This window comes from Eschscholzia californica, unplaced genomic scaffold (genome assembly GCF_041429995.1).
Source record: "Eschscholzia californica isolate CP2 unplaced genomic scaffold, dmEscCali1.0.p SCAF_5, whole genome shotgun sequence".
In the NCBI taxonomy this organism is placed as follows: domain Eukaryota; kingdom Viridiplantae; phylum Streptophyta; class Magnoliopsida; order Ranunculales; family Papaveraceae; genus Eschscholzia; species Eschscholzia californica.
The window spans coordinates 17,675,398-17,693,863 of record NW_028238472.1 but is presented as its reverse complement, the minus strand read 5'-3'; the positions used below and the strand labels follow the sequence as shown (position 1 = coordinate 17,693,863).

Genomic DNA, 18,466 nt, shown 5'->3' with positions numbered 1-18,466 from the left:
CCAAATGTCCCCAAAACCAATTTGTCTTGAAATGTCCCTAATTTCGTGTCCCAAACGAATAACACAGACATTTGGGGACATTTCAAATGTCCTCAACCAATAACACGGACATTTGGGGACATTTGAAATGTCTCCAACCAATAACATGGACATTTGGGGACATTTTAAATGTCCCCAACCAATAACACGGACATTGGGGGACATGAAAATGTCCCCCAATGTCCCCAACCACTACCACCTAGGGGTGTCAACGGGTCGGTTCCGGTTCGGGTATTTAACTATCCAGAACCGGAACCTATAAATCGTGACGGTTTCGGTTATTGACGGTTCCGGTACCGGTACCTCAATCAAAGGATCCAGAACCGGAACCTTTAAAATTCTCGGGTACCCATCGGGTATCGGGTACCCATTGGGTATTCACAAAAGTATATCAAATATTTCTTAAAGTAGAAGAATTTGCATGAATCTAGTGAAAAGAAATATCATAAACGACATAAATCCTTAAATAAACAAATATCTCGGGTACAATAGTTGATGAGTATAAGAGATTAGAGATTAGGGGAATCAAGAAAGAAGAAATGAACCTTTATGTTATATTAACTCGCTCACTTTTGTGTTTTATAAATTAGCTTTCAACCAAGGAAAAGAGGATTTGAGAAATTTCATAACTTGGTGAGTTGGTAACTTGGTGAGAAACACCCTGACGTACAAGAATACTATATAATCTAGGGTATTTTTTCGTATTATCTCGGGTACCCATTACCCGTCGGGTACCCGACGGATATACCCGATAAGGACCCGCCTCCTAGTCGGGTCCTTTCGGGTATACCCATTTAAGACCCGATTTTCTTAATGGATCTAAAACCTATACCCAGTACCTACCCATTAAGACTCGGGGTCGGTTCGGTTCTCGGGTAAACGGGTACCCATTGCCACCCCTACTACCACCCCCTTAATTACCTTCGGGAGGTCGGTTTTCAGTTTTCACTAGGTCGCGAGCTCATATAAGGTTGTAAGCATCAGGAGAGCCACCTAGAGAGAGAAACAGAGAATGACAACTCGAATCGCACCGGGTGTGGGAGCGAACTTACTGGGACAGCACTCCGCCGAGAGAAACCAAGACGCCACCGCCTACGTCGGAAATCTCGATCCTCAGGTACTTACCACTTCTCCTCTTTTTCTCTATCTACTTCTTTCACTTTAAATTCCTTATTAGGGTTTTTATTCTTCTGATTTTGTGGAACTAGGGTTTATTTAACTATGACGCAAGTAAACGACATTTAATTGTAGATAGTTTCATCCTTTTGATTTGTTTATGAACATTTTTCGTTTAATGTGGCTTTTACAGTTCTTTGTGATTAGAAGAACATATGTTCGAATCGGGAAAGAAATGAAACTTTAATTTGATTTTGTTTGTTACTGCTCTTTGAAGTATTAAGCATAAATTAGGGTGAACTCTTTAGGGTTATTTGAGTTTCGTGTTCAAGGTATTTCCCTTGCTGAAATTAGCAATCAAACTCTTGGGCCATGATTATATTGGATTAATTCTGGGACTATGCCCCCTCCCATTACCGTTTAGTTCAAGAAGTTAAAGTTTTCACTTACCTTTACTGGAAAAATATATTAGGACCAGTGTTACATGATACACCGGTGGATCCGGTACATGGTATAGGTACTGGTACACGATACACTATCATGTGAGGATCAGTTACGCTAGGGCTTAGGGGTATGCCTCTTCGACACACTGCTTTTTGTTGCAGTATTATTAGACTATTTTCCTAAACGACATATACTCTCTATGATGCATATAGAATTGATACTCCAACTAGGCATTCTATCTCTATGAAGTTCAAAAATCTTGTAATTACCTACTCTACTAGACAAGCTTATAGATTTGTATAGGGAAATTGGATTTATTAAGACTAAAGGTTCTGGTATGCCAAATTTGGGGTACTGGATTACGAATCTACCCAAAGGGTGGGTATAGGGAATCCAGTTCGAAGTACGCAATAGGCAGGGGTTAGAGTATCTGGTATCATTGGTTTGGACAGTAGAAATGTAGGGAACCAAAAAAATCTCTGGAACTTCCTGTCCCCTTAATAAATTTGTATCTCGCAAGCTAGGGAGAGCTGGATGAACTTATCCTTCTTTTTGCACTAGTTTGACCATATTTCTTGTTTTGTCTTGACAGGTTTCCGAAGAGTTATTGTGGGAGTTGTTTGTCCAAGCTGGCCCAGTTGGTAAGCACCATTTTCTTACTTAAACACTGTATTTATTTTGTGGTTAGAGTGGGAATATTTGAGAAATTGAAAACATCGTATTCATATTCAAAAATCTGAGCTCTCTGAAGTGTAGAGCAATAACTATACGTCTAGATCTTAGTTTCGTTTTGCGTTATCTTTAGGGGCATTAGGAGACCTATTAATGCTTTGACCATTGAGGGAAAGCCAGTTTAGTAAGGTATGTCAAGGTACATGTTGTCATGTTGGTCCTATAAGACAAATCATTCACTTTTAGCCCAAAGGCTACAGCTGCAGCGATACCTTGTTTATTTTGAATGTGTTTCTTTTCTCTATTTTATTTTATTTTTCTCTTTCCTGTAAGCCTCTTTCGTTTTTGACACTATTAAGCTACACTAGACTAAATCAATTAATACCTTTTAAGATGTATAAACAAATAAACAATAAATGCAATTATGGGCTGGAGTTCCTCTGCATCTCCTTGCAACGGTAGTTTGCAGTGTGACAAGTCCCAGATATGTGTCTTTATTTGTTCGAATATTTAAATAAAGGCTTGTACAAGCACACTGTTATTGTAGTGGGTAAAAATTTTCAGAACCCCTTAGTTATTTCTGTTCAAGCTTACGATGCAAGGGAGTCATCCTCAATAAATCAACTTACCGACCGTTCTCATGTATGTCATCATTTCAGAAGTATATCTGATGTACGACAGAAAAGGGAAAAGGAAATTGAAAAAGAAAATAATTGTATTATAAGATAGATAATCACTACTATCGCACTAGTAAAAGCTAGGAATCACTCCTAGGGCCCTTAAGCATCATGCCGAGGGGTATTTTTGCATCACATAAATATAGATAGCTTAAATAGCTGCTGAAAAAAACTGCCTGTCCACAAACAACCTAAATACCACCCTTATATAGGCATAAAACTAACCTTTGACATACCAAACTACCTTTACTTCCAGACTTTTGAATTTATAAACTGCTAGGCCACTAAAAGATATTACGAAAGGCGTTATAAAAGCCACTGAAGATGTTTGACTGTACTTGACCATTCTAATTAATATTTAAAAAGTGGAACCAATTTGGATTAGGCCCACATTATTCAAGCTAGGACATACCTAATCAGAATTTGGGCCTTAGAATCCTTCTTTTGACGTCTCCGATACACATTTAGTGGTTGTTGCTGTCATTCATCTTTATTAATATCTTTATATAACTACGACTCTTCACTTTCTGTCCAAAACTACATTGAGTCATTGCGACCTTGATACCTGAGAACTGCATTTTCTGATCCTTCACTCCCCTACTTGAATGCCAAAATAGCTAACGACCCTTTTGTTTTTCTGTATTTATCGAATTTTGTTTCAGTTAATGTTTATGTTCCGAAAGATAGAGTTACAAATCTTCATCAGGGATATGGGTTTGTGGAGTTCCGCAGTGAAGAAGATGCTGATTATGTAAGTCTCTCTCGCTCTCTCCAACATTAATTTATTTTTCTACTGCATATTAAAATATTCTGTTGGTGGTTCTTCATAATCTCTTCCATTTATATGCCGCAGGCAATCAAGGTTCTGAACATGATCAAACTTCATGGGAAACCAATCCGTGTAAATAAGGTATATCAATGTTAATCTTGTACTTTATTGGATAATAGATTTCTGGACTCCATTTCAACTATGCAGTTTGACTTGGCCCGACTTGCCGAATAACTCGTGAATTGTCTCCGGCTTGGGGTTAACCTTAGCGTATCCCAACCCGACTCCACAAGTCAAGGGTATGGCAAGTCAAGCTGATTCTTACCCGAGTGAACTAGTCACCTGACTCGGCATTCCACTATGTGACTCGTCCAGCAATTGCTGCACCTACTATGCTTTTTCTGCTACCTAATCCCGAGCAAACTTAAACATGTTTGATGTTAAAATCCAAAATCCCGGTGGAGTTTTAACTGTTGACTCCTTGAAGTATTCTTTTTGCTGTGGAGGTGGCATGTGAGGTGTTACACATTTTTTTCTCTACGAACTTGTATTTACATAAATACCGACCACAAGTTGTAGCCTCCTTGGTATCTATAGTTTCTTCTGGCCCGATCAATTTAAAAGAATGTAACCACCGCACTGTATGATCTTAAGTTGGTTTTAGCATTGAATCCTGATTTTGGGTATGCTACTCGAGGTTTTCACTTCGAAAATTTTTCTGCCTATGGTGATTAAGGCTTCCATGTAGATAAGTTGTCCGCAAATTTATTTGCTTGTTCATGATTTCTTTTCAGGAAGTTTTGCTTCATGATCTATTCAGTATTTTATTTTCTGGTAACCAGTTCAAAATATACCTGTCTATGCTGAATTGCTGATTAAGATTTTCACGTGAAAGATATATCAGTCATTGAGTTTATCTGTTTGTTTAAAGATTTTCAGGATTTTTTTGGTATAATGTATCTTTTAGAATGCAATACTGCATGGTTTGCTATTCCTACACATCCTCAGGGATTGGAATATATAATAAATGACCTTTTCATGTTTCCTTCTAATATAAGAGTGATGTCTCATTGTTTTTCAGGCATCCCAAGATAAAAAGAGCCTTGATGTTGGAGCTAATCTTTTTGTTGGAAATCTTGACCCTGTAAGCCGTTAGATTTACCAGTTCTTTGTCTTTTTGATAATACAAATATATCAAATGTCTCTGATACTTGAATTTGACCTTTGGTTTTGCAGGATGTGGATGAGAAACTTCTCTATGATACTTTCAGTGCATTTGGAGTCATTGTCACAAATCCTAAGGTTATTTGTTTTTTTTAGATTTTTTTGAACCTTTTGTCAATAACTCAGAGAGGTTACTTTAGTACAGGTCAAGATATGGGTAAAAATGTACTGAAGAGATGTTCAGAGTTCCTTGTCATGAAATATAGGGATGGGATGAAACCTCCTATCTTTTACTGTTTCTTTCTATCCTTGCTATCACCAAGTTTGATTGCAACAGAATTCTGATGTCTTGGGCCTTTTTTCTTTCAGATAATGAGAGATCCTGAGACTGGAAATTCCCGTGGTTTTGGTTTTATTAGCTATGATTCTTTTGAGACATCTGATGCAGCCATTGAGGTACGTCATTTGGCATTCACATTTACTTATCTGATCGAATTCTGGATGTAGTTTAGGCTGGTGAAGAAGAAATTGACGACTATCGTTGAATTTTTAGTATTAACTAACCTAGTAAGTGATTCAAAATTGAACTTTTACAAAAATAAAGTGTGATTCAAATTGAAGCTCAAGTTCTCAGTTGAGTTCTTTACACCTCCAACTTTTGAAGTAATAATTTTTCTTTAGCACTCGTTTAGTACACACATTCAGTTGAAATGAGTCCAGTTTATTTGAGTACTGGTATTATTTTATGAAGAGTATTTTGATTCCCTACTTTTCTGCAGGCAATGAATGGCCAATATCTTTGCAATCGGCAAATAACAGTTTCTTATGCATATAAGAAAGACACCAAAGGGGAGCGTCACGGTACTCCAGCAGGTACTTTCTTCCTTACCTTACTTCGCCAAGGCAGCGATACTGGTTTAAGTGGTTCTTGTATATACCTGAAAGCGAAAGGGATCAACTTGTTTTGAAAATTAATCCTTTGAAGTAATAACTTTAACCCAAAACTGGACCATATCTCCAACTAGAAACTTGTCAATTTGGTTAATATGGTTTAGATGATTAGATATGCTAAAATGGGTTAGTTTCCAAATTGGGCCTTGAAGAATGAGTTATATGCGTGTTAAGCTGAACTATTTGTTTGTGCAAATTATTTACATTATATGTCTGGATATGCAGAGAGAGTATTGGCTTCAAGCAATCCAGGTACACAGAAGAACAGGCCCCATACGTTATTTGCAAGTGGACCGCCTACACTTCTTAACGGACCACCTCAACCCTCTAATGGACCAATGGGTGCACCAATGCCTCCGAGGCCCTTCATGAATGGAAGTATTCCTCCTGGGCAAGTTCCACCACCATTCCGTCCACCACCACCACCACAAAGTGGCGGCTTTCCACCTCCAATGCAGCTAGGAGGACCACCACAGTCTTGGCCGGGTCATCAACAACAGCAACAAGGTCAAATGATGCAGCCGCCATCTGGTATGCCACCTCCTCGAATGCAGCAGTTCAGACCTCCACCTAATATGATGCCTCCTCCACTTCAGCAACAAGGTGGTGGATATATGCAAAGGCCTCCACCACCTATGGGAATGGGTGGTCAGCCCGTTTGGCGACCACCGCCACCTCAGCAATTGGTTGGAAGACCCTTTCCACCTCAGATGTCTATGCCACCACCTCCACCGCCTAACTCTCAACCTCCACCACCACCACCATCTGCTACTTAAGAAACTTCACACCAAGCTATCATCCACTAGAAATAGGCCTTCCCTTCCTCAGCTTTATAACATTTTTGAGATATATTTTTGTAGTTTTATATGTTATACTAGGTTCCAGTGATTGTGTTGATGACCAATCATGCAAGGAGAAGTTCTTATTAACAAACAAAATGCTGTAGATGTGGGCAAAAACTAGATGAGCTAATAGAAGCTCCAGATTAAGTGTGTAAACGAGGTTTCTTCTGAATTTGTCAGTTATATTTCCATGGTTAGGTTTACAACAAACTCAGTCACTTTGGGCTTATGATAAAAATAAGTTTTTGAGTCCTTTCAGTCAAAAGTGAGATCTACTGAAGCTTTTAATCCATCCCATGGTTGAGCTAGCTCTAATATTGGATTTATTTAGATGGACGACACGTGAACTGCAGATGGGGCGCATGAGTAGATAATTGGTTGCTTCTATAGGCGTCCTGTTTCTTTTTTTTTGCTTTTTCATGCTTCACATTCATTTCGAGTACCCTTCCAAAATCCTCATCAAGTCTTTAGATTTTCTCGTTTTTTGCTTTTTCATCCTTCATATTCATTTCGGGGTATCGTTCCAGAATCCTCATTAAATCTTTAGATTTTTCGTGTTTTGTGAAGAGTATCATTTGTAGTTAGTCCTTAAAAAAAGCTTCAAAAGGCTTCTTTTTGAAGATCGATATTGTATGTTTTGTAACACCTGGGTCTCCCGGTTTTAAAAGACCTCTCTAGGGAAGGAAGGTGCTTAAGCTCTTAAGAGGAGCACAACATTCCGTCTCCCCGCTGATGCGGAATTACTTTACAACACACCTTCCCAAGACCACATCACGGTAGAGCGAAATGCTAATAACGTGTTATAGTAAAATATAAATTGATGGAGAGAAAAGATAGAAACTATAATATCATTATAGTTATCATACTCTCTATTTATTACTCACTAAAAGATCATAAGAAAGATGACAATTACAAAGTAAAAGTGAGATTCAATCCAAAGTTTTTAAACCGGTTTTAGAAGGCCTCACCAAAGAAGGGTCTCTAACCTTTAAGAGGAGCGCCACACTTCGTGTCAGCGCCGATGTGGGATTGCTTTACAACAAGCTCAACCTTTTGGATGATTTTTCCTTTAACCTACTGTGCGATTTTTTGAAGTTTTCAAATTCTTTAAAGATGTTTATTATCTGATTTAGGTTGATTTCTAATATGGAAAAATTTGGGAGCTCCCATGCTGGGTGCAAACATCTTAGGTGTTGTACCACAGAGCCTCCTGACGCCCATCCCTAGCTCCTGTCAATAATCAGCCCCCATATCTGTTTTTTGATAGAAACAAAAACACTGCAACCAAGGAGCCAGTTTCGATATCAAATCCTTATCTTCGTCCAAGAACAATTGAGATTACTTATTTCAAATCATCCATTTACAGCAAATGCAGACTAAATGTCAGTCTTACTTCAATACAAAATTCAAATCTTATATTCCAAAGGAGAGACAACAACCCGAAAACAAACATATCAAATGCAAGTTGTGCAAAAAGGAGAGTGAGCATTGTTTTGAACACTTTTCTACGCCACTTGGAGGAATCAAATCTCAAAGTTCCAAATAGTCTCGGCACTTAGTTTAGGCCTTTTAACTTCTTCTGTTAGATCGACTGATGCTGAAATCTGCAAAAAAAAAAAGAAGGCATGGCCAGAAGGTAAGTAATGGAAAGCATCAATATGCAAGTAACTTAAACATATTATATGATACCCCACCCCCACGATGTGATCACTGTTTGGTTTGGTCAGGAATAGGATCGATGGAGATTGATTTTGTCCATAGATTATTTGAATTGATGATTCAGAAGGAAAGGAATCACGAACCCACCCAGGGTTTGGGATTCTCCCTCTCTGAGAGAATCCTATTCCGCTGCAAATGTGGTTTCTGTGGATGAAGTCACAGGGTGCATTGATCATAATGAAAGAGTCAATATGTCAAAGTAGATTCCTCAGAAGCTACTTGCTTATTAATCCAATCATTTCAAGAAAATCATATCGACATTTCCTATATCCGCAGGATTTGGTTTGTTGCTCACAAGAATAATTTTGTTTGATACTTTTTAACTGAATTGCACAGTTGTCTTCTCAGCTCTACAACTCTAAGTTGTAAAAATCGGTATCAGGTGCTAGTTGGTCGACCTTAATTGCTCGGTTTTATATACGCACCCACACACATATATATATATATAATTTGTCTATCAACTGTTCTCTCTCTCTCTCTCTCTCTCTCTCTCTCTATATATATATATATATATATATATATATATATATATATATATATATATATGTCATTATAATAATGATAAAAGGTTATAAACTAACTCGGGTCTAGTGACTAGTGTACTAAATTAAAATATAGAATAACCACAAACCACGAAATTTCAAGTTTAAATATTTCATAGTCAGTTCATTAACCCTCTAATAATCCTTACTTGAAAAGAACCTGTAAAAGTAAAAAAGAGAAATAAAACCAATAGAAAGGGTAGTTTGCTTGGAATTCATCTATGCTTACTCATTTACAACTGTTATACCTGGTCGGCCAATTATTCTTATTCACTAAACGAATAAAATATGAAAGATACTGTAACAGCTATAATGGGCTAAGTTGGAAACTAGTAGATGATAAAATCGGTTAAGAACCTAGGAGGCTGAGAACAACTAACCGAGTCGGTCAAGTTGGGACTAGCTACTAGCGAGGACAAGCCGCGAATGACGGAGAACTTTAATAAAACAGCTCAGATCTTGGAGATTTCCTAATTCCTATACGTGTTACTTATTTCTTACATATGCACTTATTATAGTTCATAGTGAATCTCTTACTCGACACAGGATTGCCCGTTTAACAACGAACTCTTCGTCACCAATTTTCTTCATTAAAAAAGTAAGTGACAAATCATACTCGCAACAGGTAAAAGCTACAAAGTGCTAAGCTAGACACTCGTGATCCTAAGTGAACAGTACCCTCCTAAAATAGCAAGCAACTGAAAGACTATAATTAACAACCTTACTCAATTATAACTAATTAACTACAATAGGAATTATCCAAAGATGATCATTGTTTGTATGACCAACTAAGTGTTTCGTAAACTAGTTTATGTCTTTTCCAATTCAACTCACTAGTGTACTTTCCTACTTCGAGAAACCACGAAGCAAATGCAATTTTTTTATTTCGAAACGGTATCATTAATTTGAACCTTGTCTCTCAAGAGGAGAGACAAACATGTTGCCAGTAAACCAAAGTGAGCTTCACAAAATATAGAAGAAGAGATTGTTTTTTGTTGTTGGAAACATTAAGACTCGAATCCCGATCTTCACGATGGAGAGAAATACATCTTATTACTCAACCGAAGTGAGCTTCCCCGTAAAATGAGCAAATAGTAAGACTCGTGATCCTAAGTGAACAGTACTCTCCTAAAATAGCAAGCAACTGAAAGACTATAACTAACAATCTTAATCAATTATAACTACAATATGAATTATCCAAAGATGATCATTGTTTGTATGACCAAGTAAGTGTTTCGTAAACAAGTTTATGTCTTTTCCAATTCAACTCACTAGTGTACTTTCCTACTTCGAGAAACCACAAAGCAAATGCAAGTTTTTTTTAAACGGTAGAATTCGAACCCTGTCTCTCAAGTGGAGAGACAAACATATTGCCAGCCAACCAAAGTGAGCTTCACAAAAGATAGAAGAAGAGGTTGCTTTTTGTTGTCGGAAACAGTAAGACTCGAACCCCGATCTTCACCGTGGAGAGATATACATGATGTTATTACTCAACCGAAGTGAGCTTCCCCGTAAAATGAGCAAATAGTATAACGAAGGGGATTCAAAGCTCAATCTCTAAGATAGTTAATCTAACTATTCAAGAAACAGAATGCAAGTTATAAATTATAATACCTTAAAAGTTCCATCCATTTTGGAATCCCTTGACCATTCTAATCCCAAAACTTTACTTGAAGTTTGATAAGAAGCCCTAAGAACATCATCTCCATAAACCTTTTGAGAAACAGCAAAATCCCAAGTATCACTTGACAAATCATAACATGGTTCAAATGTCCTCAATCCATCTCTCACATAAGTATACTTCAACTTACAATTCCCAGAATTGAACTTGTAATTAGCTGAAATCTTATTAGCAGAATCAAACACAACTGATCCATCTAACATTGTCATGTTATCTCCTGTCCCATGACTGTACACTAATCTCACTGGTTTATCAGAAACTTTAATTGTATTCATGAATTGAAACCTAAAATCCTGTACAAAGAAAAAAGAAAAAAACCCCCATTTGAGCATTTAAATCTAATAATAACAAGAACCCTAATTTGTTAATGAGATTACCTTTTTGGGGACATTGTAATTGATGAAGAAGGATCCAGGTTTGTCTAGAGATAGAGAAAGTCCGTTTAAGCTAGGGCCTTTGATGAAAGTGGCGTCTGTGATGGAAGCAATAAGTTTGACATCACCGGCGTTAATGGCGACGGAAGAAGCTACGGTGGTGTTATCTGGGGTGTCGTATCTAGTCTTGAAGGAAGCCTTCATCATTTTGGTCGTCGGATATTCAGGTCCGAACAATGAGTAGTAACGATGTGATTTTTATTGTTTGGTTGGTGAGAACTGAGAAGAGACTCCCAAGGATTTCCTTTATGTGGATAGTGGTTGTCTCTAAAGTCCACGATATGCGTATTGAAGCACCAACCTCGTTTTTTCTTATTAAATCCGTCTTGGGTCCTACCAGCTGTTTTGGCCTCTTCGCCAATTGGTTACCAATCCATGAAATTCACCAGAGACCAATCGGCATACCTAACCTATTTTTGTAGGTTCAGAGGGCTCATACCGAATTGTGAATTCGGTGGACACGCACCGATTCACAAGAAGGATCCTTTTAACAAGAATGGAGGGCTCTTATAAGACTTCCCTTATAACATTTGCATAATGAGGGTATAACTTGTGTCCGATGAACACTGAGAGTTCTATAATCTCATTCTTTTGATATTGAGAGATAAGTTTGCAAGGAGTAATCTTAGCCATTGAAGTTAGTTTGGGAGGTATAATCTCAATCTTTGGAGATCAGTTAGGGATATGTAATCTCAACCCTTGCACGAAAGTTTGGATATTGAAGATGCTGATATATTATGAAAAAAAGACACCCTACTCCCTTATCATGTAAATAAGTTTGAAAAGTGTAACTTTAGTCGTTGAAGTTTAGTTTGAGAGCTATAATCTGAAGTGAGTGAGAAGAAAAGTGAGAGAGAGAGAGCAAAAGAACAAAAAAAGAGAAGTGGAGTCGGAGATAAAGGCCAAGTTAACGGCGTTAAAGACAAGACCCTGACCCGGTACTAATTAGGGGTGGGAAAAAGATCTGGAAGACCGCTATCCGACCCGTTCGACCGAGATAAAAAGTGTCCATGGACACCCGATGGTCATAACGGTCAGTGTCCGACCGGCCCGAAAGAATTGGCGGACGGTCACGGTCAAAATTTTATGTCGAAGGACCGACCGCTGACCGACCGATACGAGTGACCGAATAGGTTGACCGACTAAACTGTCCTCATTTTTAGAAGTTGACCGTTGAATTTTATAGACATATAAATATATGATGTTCGTTGGCTATAGTCATATAGTCCTCTGGAAGACCAAACATTAGTGAATGGCTTAATTATATCTTGTCGAATGATGATCAACTGTGTTTTTTCTTTTTTATATTTACTTTTGATTTCTTGGCTAAACATCTTCATTTGTAAGTAATTTTGTTTGTGGTAATAAAAATAAAGTTCTGAATTAAGTAAATTTATTGGAAAGTCCGGACCGAGACCGTCCGGTGTCCGACTGGACCGGTAAAATAAACGGTCTTGGACGGTCAATGGGCAAAGAATTCTTGAGAGTGACCGTCCGAGTCCGCCCGAGTAAATAGGTGGTCACCAACAGTTTATGTCCGAGTCGACCGTTCGATGAAGTTAGAGTCCGATACCGACCGGTCCGGACCGATTCCCACCCCTAGTACTAATAGATTTCAGGCGCCCATAGATTTTCAAGTTTTAGGCCGATTGCTAATAGCCCCGCCCGCTAACAGCATTTGGACTGGGTGCTTTTAGCAGCTCCATGCCCTGACAAAAACCTAATGGTATCATTCTCCCGCCAAAAGTTTGGCGCCAGAATTCTTCACCTCTTTCTCTTTCCTCTATCTACTATTTAATCACTCTTCATCTTTTTAGGTTTCTGCTGCGTTTTAGTGCGAGAAGTCAGATCCAAGACGGTGCGTCTAATCTGAGGTGAGTTCATCTTATCTCTTGATTCCTTACCCCATTTCAGCAAGATTTGTAGAGATATTTCGACCTTCTTTTGAACCATTTCTTCATGTTTTGCTTTGATCACTGCATTATTTATGTTTCAATTAGAGATCGGATCTTTTTTCAGGTCGTCAAACCCTAGTTCCCCTTTTCCATATCCTGCAAACCCCCCTCGTGTTTCCCTCTCAAATTGTCTGGGATTGGAGTGTTTTTCTTTTTGTTCTTAAAAACCATTCCATCAGATCTGGCTTGTCGCATATTAGTACGATTTGACGCTCATTAGATTATCTCAGGCAAGGAGTTTCAATAATGGGGATTATATGAGATGTGCTTATTTGGACACCTTCAGAATGAGCACTTCCAAGGGTATTAGGATCTAGATCTAGGGTTTAAGTTTAGGGTTTCTAACATGGGGGGGTTTTAAGGTAATAATAGTGAAAGAGAAGATAAGAGTATCATTTACCTTTCTAGCAGTTACCCTTAAGTTATCCCTCGTTAAAAATTCATAACTTGATCTATTTGTGATTGTACTAAAATCTAGTTGTTTGCATCTTTCTGGGTTCTCTAGTCTCTTGTGCTGCATAAAAAATGCCGATTTCCTGATCTGTTTTTTTCTAATATCCGAGACATGAAAATTCTATGCGTTTTATGCTTTTGTTTAAACCTGATAATTAGTGTGAAGTTTCTGGATTTTGATCGATAAGTGAAATTACTCTTTGATACAGGTGGAGGACTTTTGAGATTGTATCTTCAACGCTGAAATTAGGCAATTAAAGAAGGTTCCTTGCAAAATCGTTAATGAGGATATTAGATTACTAGTCGACTAGAGTTGAGATTCAAGCCGCCTAAAGTTATCTATGAATATGCAAAAAGTATAGATTCCAATTTTTTGTCTGCTACAAGAAAGTGTGTTCTGTCTTTCACCCATTGCTTGTAAGAGGTTCAAGATCAAAATGGCATTTCCATTAATATCTGTTAAAAGTGAACCTGAAACTTGGGAACTAAATAAGGATGGTATTGATGGGACAAGTAGTGATTGTGAGGAAGTGAGCTTCTCTGATGTAACTTTGAGACAGCTAAAAAGGAAATGCAAAGCTAAGAGGAAACTTTCAAAATTCAAGAACTTTAAGGAAGATGTCGAGACTTGTTCCTCTTCTGATGGTCCCACTAGTGATAAAGGCTATACAAACAAGCAACCGAATGAAGTACCTGACCTTGACGAATCTATCAGCAGTATAAAATCGAAGTTGTCAAAGAAATCAAAGTCTAAAAGAAGATGCACCAGGAAATGTGTATCGCCATCTTCTGAATCTACAGTTTCGCAAGAAGACTCAGTGGAGCAGGAGTCATTGCTTCATGAACCTGTCAGGGTTAAAATTGCAACTTCTGAACCTGATTTATGTTTTTCTGCCAGTGCTACTTGCCTATCGTCTTCAGATGTGGATTTTAGTGGAGGAATGTGCCATGAAGTAGCCATAAGGCCCAGTGGAGGAGAATTAAGGGCTGGGGAAAGAGTTTCTTTACACTGTACTGTTAATGAGGTTGAACATTTGGAGCTTGATGATTTGGAAATAGGCAAATCAAGTCAGTCAACTTATGTAACTGAATCATCCCAAATTTGTCTCGTAAATGAGGCTCCATTTGAATCTTTGGAGATCACTAAGTTAGGTAATGGGGAATCAGTTTGTTTAACTGAAGAGTCATCACATTGTGACATTGACATGGTTCAATGTGAGCCTTTACAGATAATCGAGTTTGGGGCTCACGAATCAATTTCTACAACTGGAGAAGAGTCTTCAAGCTGTATTCTTGACAAGCTCCACCTTGAATCGTTGGGAATTGACGCGTCATATTCTGAGGAATTAAATTCTTTAACTGAAAAGCTTTCAACACATGTTTTTACTGAGGCCCCATTTCAATGTATGGAGCTTGGTGGATCTCTTCCTTTTTCTGCAAGTGATGTTAAAATCGTTGAAGCAATTAAAGAGTTCGTTTCATCCCCTTTTGTCGAAACTAAGGAAGAGAGAAATATTGTTCTTCCGGTTTCTGTTAGCTTCCCACCACAAGCTATCCCTGCTGTAGTGAATTCATATTCCGCGGTAGATAGAAGCTGCAACGACATTTCTTCTTCGCAGGCAATATCTTGCTTAATCGGTAACTGTACTCCGTACAAGATCCCCGAGATGTCCACTGGTGATAGCCTTGGATGTGTGGAACAAAGTAATGACAATGAAGGATGTGATTCTGAGACGAGAGGCGAATGTGACAGTAATGTGGATACAATTCCTAGTTTTGAAGACAAATTTGTCAACAACTCCGTGGGTCCATGTTTCAGTCTTCAGACTGGTTCAGATTCTGTAGACCATTGTTCACCTACAGCCATAGTTGATATGTACTCATCTTTTGCAACTGCTAAAACATTTTCTGCCGTAGTTGGAGCACCAGAGGGCTCTCCGGAGATCAGTCATGATGCCACTGGTGATGAACTCACAATCGTGGATGGCCTTGACACTTGTCATGGTCCAAGTCTTGAATATCCCCCCAAAAGGCTCTTTTCTACCAGAAAGGTGTGTATCTATTTCATTCAATTCCAGTTTTTTTTTTTTTCGAATCACTCTGCTGAGTTACTGTCAAAATCCTTTTAGGCCATATCTCCTTCTTCCCAGGAAAAGCTTCTACATGCTGTGGAGTCTGACGACCTATATGACAATATTGAACCCTCGAGTAAGTTCTTTCGGCATCTATAAGAATTGAAGTTCTTGAGTTCACATTAGCTCAAAGATCTAAGTTGATTTTCTATTTCCACTCATTCAAGTTACCCACTGGTTGGAAGTATTGTTCTGACTCTCTGTGCATTGGTTGCACACTCATGCTTTAAACAATATGAATTGCATTAGGTTTTTGTCTTGTCTTATTGACGGAAAGAACTTGTAATCTTTATGGCCTTGAAAGGAAAGATGACACATTTTACTTCTACTTTGTTTCCTATTGATATTTTAGTTGATTCGACGACTGCAGAGGCTATGTTTTGTGGAAAGTACTAACTATGTTTCACTGGCAGGGTTAAGTCTCCAAGGATCCAAATCCACCATAAATCCAAGCCGAGTCCTTAAGAAACGGAAAAGTGCAAAAAATGGATCTTCATTATTGGTTCCCAAAAGCATCCTTAGGAGTAAAAATGTTTCTTCTGTACTAAAGTGTGATAACACTGAGTCTCCATCAATTCAAACTTGTGCACAGAAGGCCATTGCGTTTTCACAGAGGCAGATGCATGACATTGAGAGTCTTGCCATGAAGCTCATGAGGGAATTAAACTGCATGAAGGAGATCGTGCAAGAAACCTTGCTCTTTGAACCATGCTCATCCGCACATATGAAAAATACTGTTGACAAGGTACAATAACTTTGCTTATTAAGGGTATTTAGCTAACCTCATTTATAGTTACTTGTCTTTTATACAATATCTGATCTGAGAAATCTTGTTGAAATGGTTTCAATTTTTCTTCCTGTCCTCTAATTTATAACTAATGTCTTGGATTTTAAATCCCCATGTTAATAGTTTTAGCGGTTAATATTGTTGCTTTCTATCATTCATCTTCCTATTAGTAGTTTCTTCTGTATGATTTCTTGGTCTTTACCAGCGCTTCATGATATTCTCGGAAATCCAAGTTGACCCAATAGTGGAGGTTATATAACCTTTAGAAACCGTTGCAGTTTTTTCCTTCCAGTCACTTGTCAAATTTGTAGGAGTCAATTTTGTTATATTTTCTCCATATCCCTGTTTTCAATTGTCATAACTATTTTTTAACTAGATCTATCTCAGAAAGGGTTTGTTCTCACGAAGAAGCTCAATATTTTGGTTGTCCATCTGGTTAAAATTTTGATTTATGACAGATAAGTGTGGCCAATGAGCGTGTAGCAGAAGCTGAAGAAACTACAAAAAAATGGCTTTCCATAATGGCCAAGGACTGCAACCGGTTCTGTAAAATTATGGTTAGTTTCTTTCTCTTAACACTACTTAAAACATAATGATATACTTGGGCATGATTTGTTCACTCACTGCAACTTCTTTCAATGCCGAAGCACACGATTCATTATCTAGATTCTAGGGGTGGTATCACAAGTCAGCATCAATGTACGAGTGGGTGGACGAATCATACCATTAAATTTGAGGTTTATTTAGCAGGATAACCTTTTTTTTCGTATCTTGTTTATCTAATTTTTACTATCCATTAATGTAGAAATTGAATGAGAGGAAGGTGGCTTCAAATGCTGCAACTGTGGATTCTGCTCCGTTTAACTCTCAGGTGATCCACAAGGAGCGGAAAAGAATAAAATTTGCAGATGAAGCTGGTGGCACTCTTTGCCATATCAAGGTTTTCCAAAACCAATCTTCATGTATGCTTGATTCAGAAACGGAAATGCTTAACCAGGAAAACTGAACTACAAGAAGATGCATTTACTCGTACATTAGAATGGAATTCATCTTCATCAATGACGGGCGAGAACAACGATAAGTTTTTGATCAAAGGGTCCCGAGCAATTGAAACCATTCAAAACAAGAGGAAAAAAACTAAGAAATTTCTTGTGCCAAGGTTAACGGTGGATATGATTCAGACCACAAAGTATTTAACAAAGACTATTTAGACGATGTTTTCTCCCTCTCAGGAGGTTGTCTCAGACAATCCTTTCAGCTTCTCCCTGGCATTTTTGATTTTATTTTCTTATTGTGCAGAGAATCAGTATGACTTGTATTTGTACTGTTTCGAAACAAAGGTAGCAAGGAGTACATACAATTTGTGGGAATCCTTAGTATGTTTCTAAATAGTGAAATTGCCAAATTTGAAATAGCTAGATCATTGTGAGGTCTTGTATTTTACTAAATTTCTTCAGAAAGTTTGATTAAAATTATATTGAAGTTCTTGGATCCCCTGTTTAGGCTCATTGATTAGTTCTTCCAATATCCTAGTTTCTCGTCTGGGAATTTATGCAATACTATCTGAAATACCTGGATTCGATATGCAATACTATCTGAAATGTTTGAAAATTCAGTTTTATATACGAAAATACATATTCTATTGGCTATCAAAAACGAATTTTGATACCGGTGTATGTGTATCCGAACTATTTTGATTTGGGGAAAAATATAATATATTTAATATATTCAACAATGGATATATAATTTTAGGTAGATATAACATATGGGTTGTTTGAATGTCCGCGGAAATTTTCGCCGGTCGACCATCTTCACCGGAGAGAACGGTGAGGTGGAGAGATGAGATGGATGGAGGTGAGAAGTAATGAAGTGATGAAGTGGAGGAAATTAGGGAAAATGAGTGACCTTTAGTGTTTTTAAAATTGTCCAGAATTAATTCTATTTTGTTATATGGTACGTGGCTACCCATAAAATCATTGGCTATGCAAGGAGACTTGGGTGCCTTTAATATACCTTTTTCTTATCCAACTTATATCTATAGCCACCCACCATTTCTACAATACCACCTTGATGTGGTGTCACCTTATGG

The 18,466-nt window shown here is 37.9% G+C and overlaps 3 protein-coding genes across 3 annotated transcripts; 2 read left to right on the top strand and 1 right to left on the bottom strand.

Moving 5' to 3' along the window:
• The first annotated feature begins 954 nt into the window (after positions 1 to 954).
• On the top strand, positions 955 to 6,884 carry EMB2444 (RNA-binding (RRM/RBD/RNP motifs) family protein). Its single transcript, XM_086640569.1, has 9 exons — positions 955 to 1,156; positions 2,192 to 2,240; positions 3,611 to 3,699; positions 3,802 to 3,858; positions 4,799 to 4,861; positions 4,954 to 5,019; positions 5,251 to 5,337; positions 5,661 to 5,754; positions 6,058 to 6,884. The coding sequence occupies exons 1-9, from the start codon at positions 1,052 to 1,054 to the stop codon at positions 6,606 to 6,608; spliced, it is 1,161 nt and encodes a 386-aa protein (XP_086496695.1). The 5' UTR covers positions 955 to 1,051; the 3' UTR covers positions 6,609 to 6,884.
• A 1,107-nt stretch (positions 6,885 to 7,991) lies between these two features.
• On the bottom strand, positions 7,992 to 11,403 carry LOC147537572 (outer envelope pore protein 24, chloroplastic-like). The gene is made up of 3 exons (XM_086643278.1): positions 10,994 to 11,403; positions 10,550 to 10,909; positions 7,992 to 8,278 (listed from the first exon to the last, which is right to left on the bottom strand). The coding sequence occupies exons 1-3, from the start codon at positions 11,195 to 11,197 to the stop codon at positions 8,198 to 8,200; spliced, it is 645 nt and encodes a 214-aa protein (XP_086499404.1). The 5' UTR covers positions 11,198 to 11,403; the 3' UTR covers positions 7,992 to 8,197.
• A 476-nt stretch (positions 11,404 to 11,879) lies between these two features.
• Positions 11,880 to 17,868, top strand: LOC147537571 (uncharacterized). The gene is made up of 7 exons (XM_086644671.1): positions 11,880 to 11,988; positions 12,654 to 12,924; positions 13,668 to 15,509; positions 15,588 to 15,666; positions 16,004 to 16,335; positions 16,836 to 16,934; positions 17,183 to 17,868. Exons 3-7 carry the CDS (start codon positions 13,896 to 13,898, stop codon positions 17,381 to 17,383), a joined length of 2,325 nt encoding a protein of 774 aa, XP_086500797.1. The 5' UTR covers positions 11,880 to 11,988; positions 12,654 to 12,924; positions 13,668 to 13,895; the 3' UTR covers positions 17,384 to 17,868.
• The last annotated feature ends 598 nt before the right edge of the window (positions 17,869 to 18,466 follow it).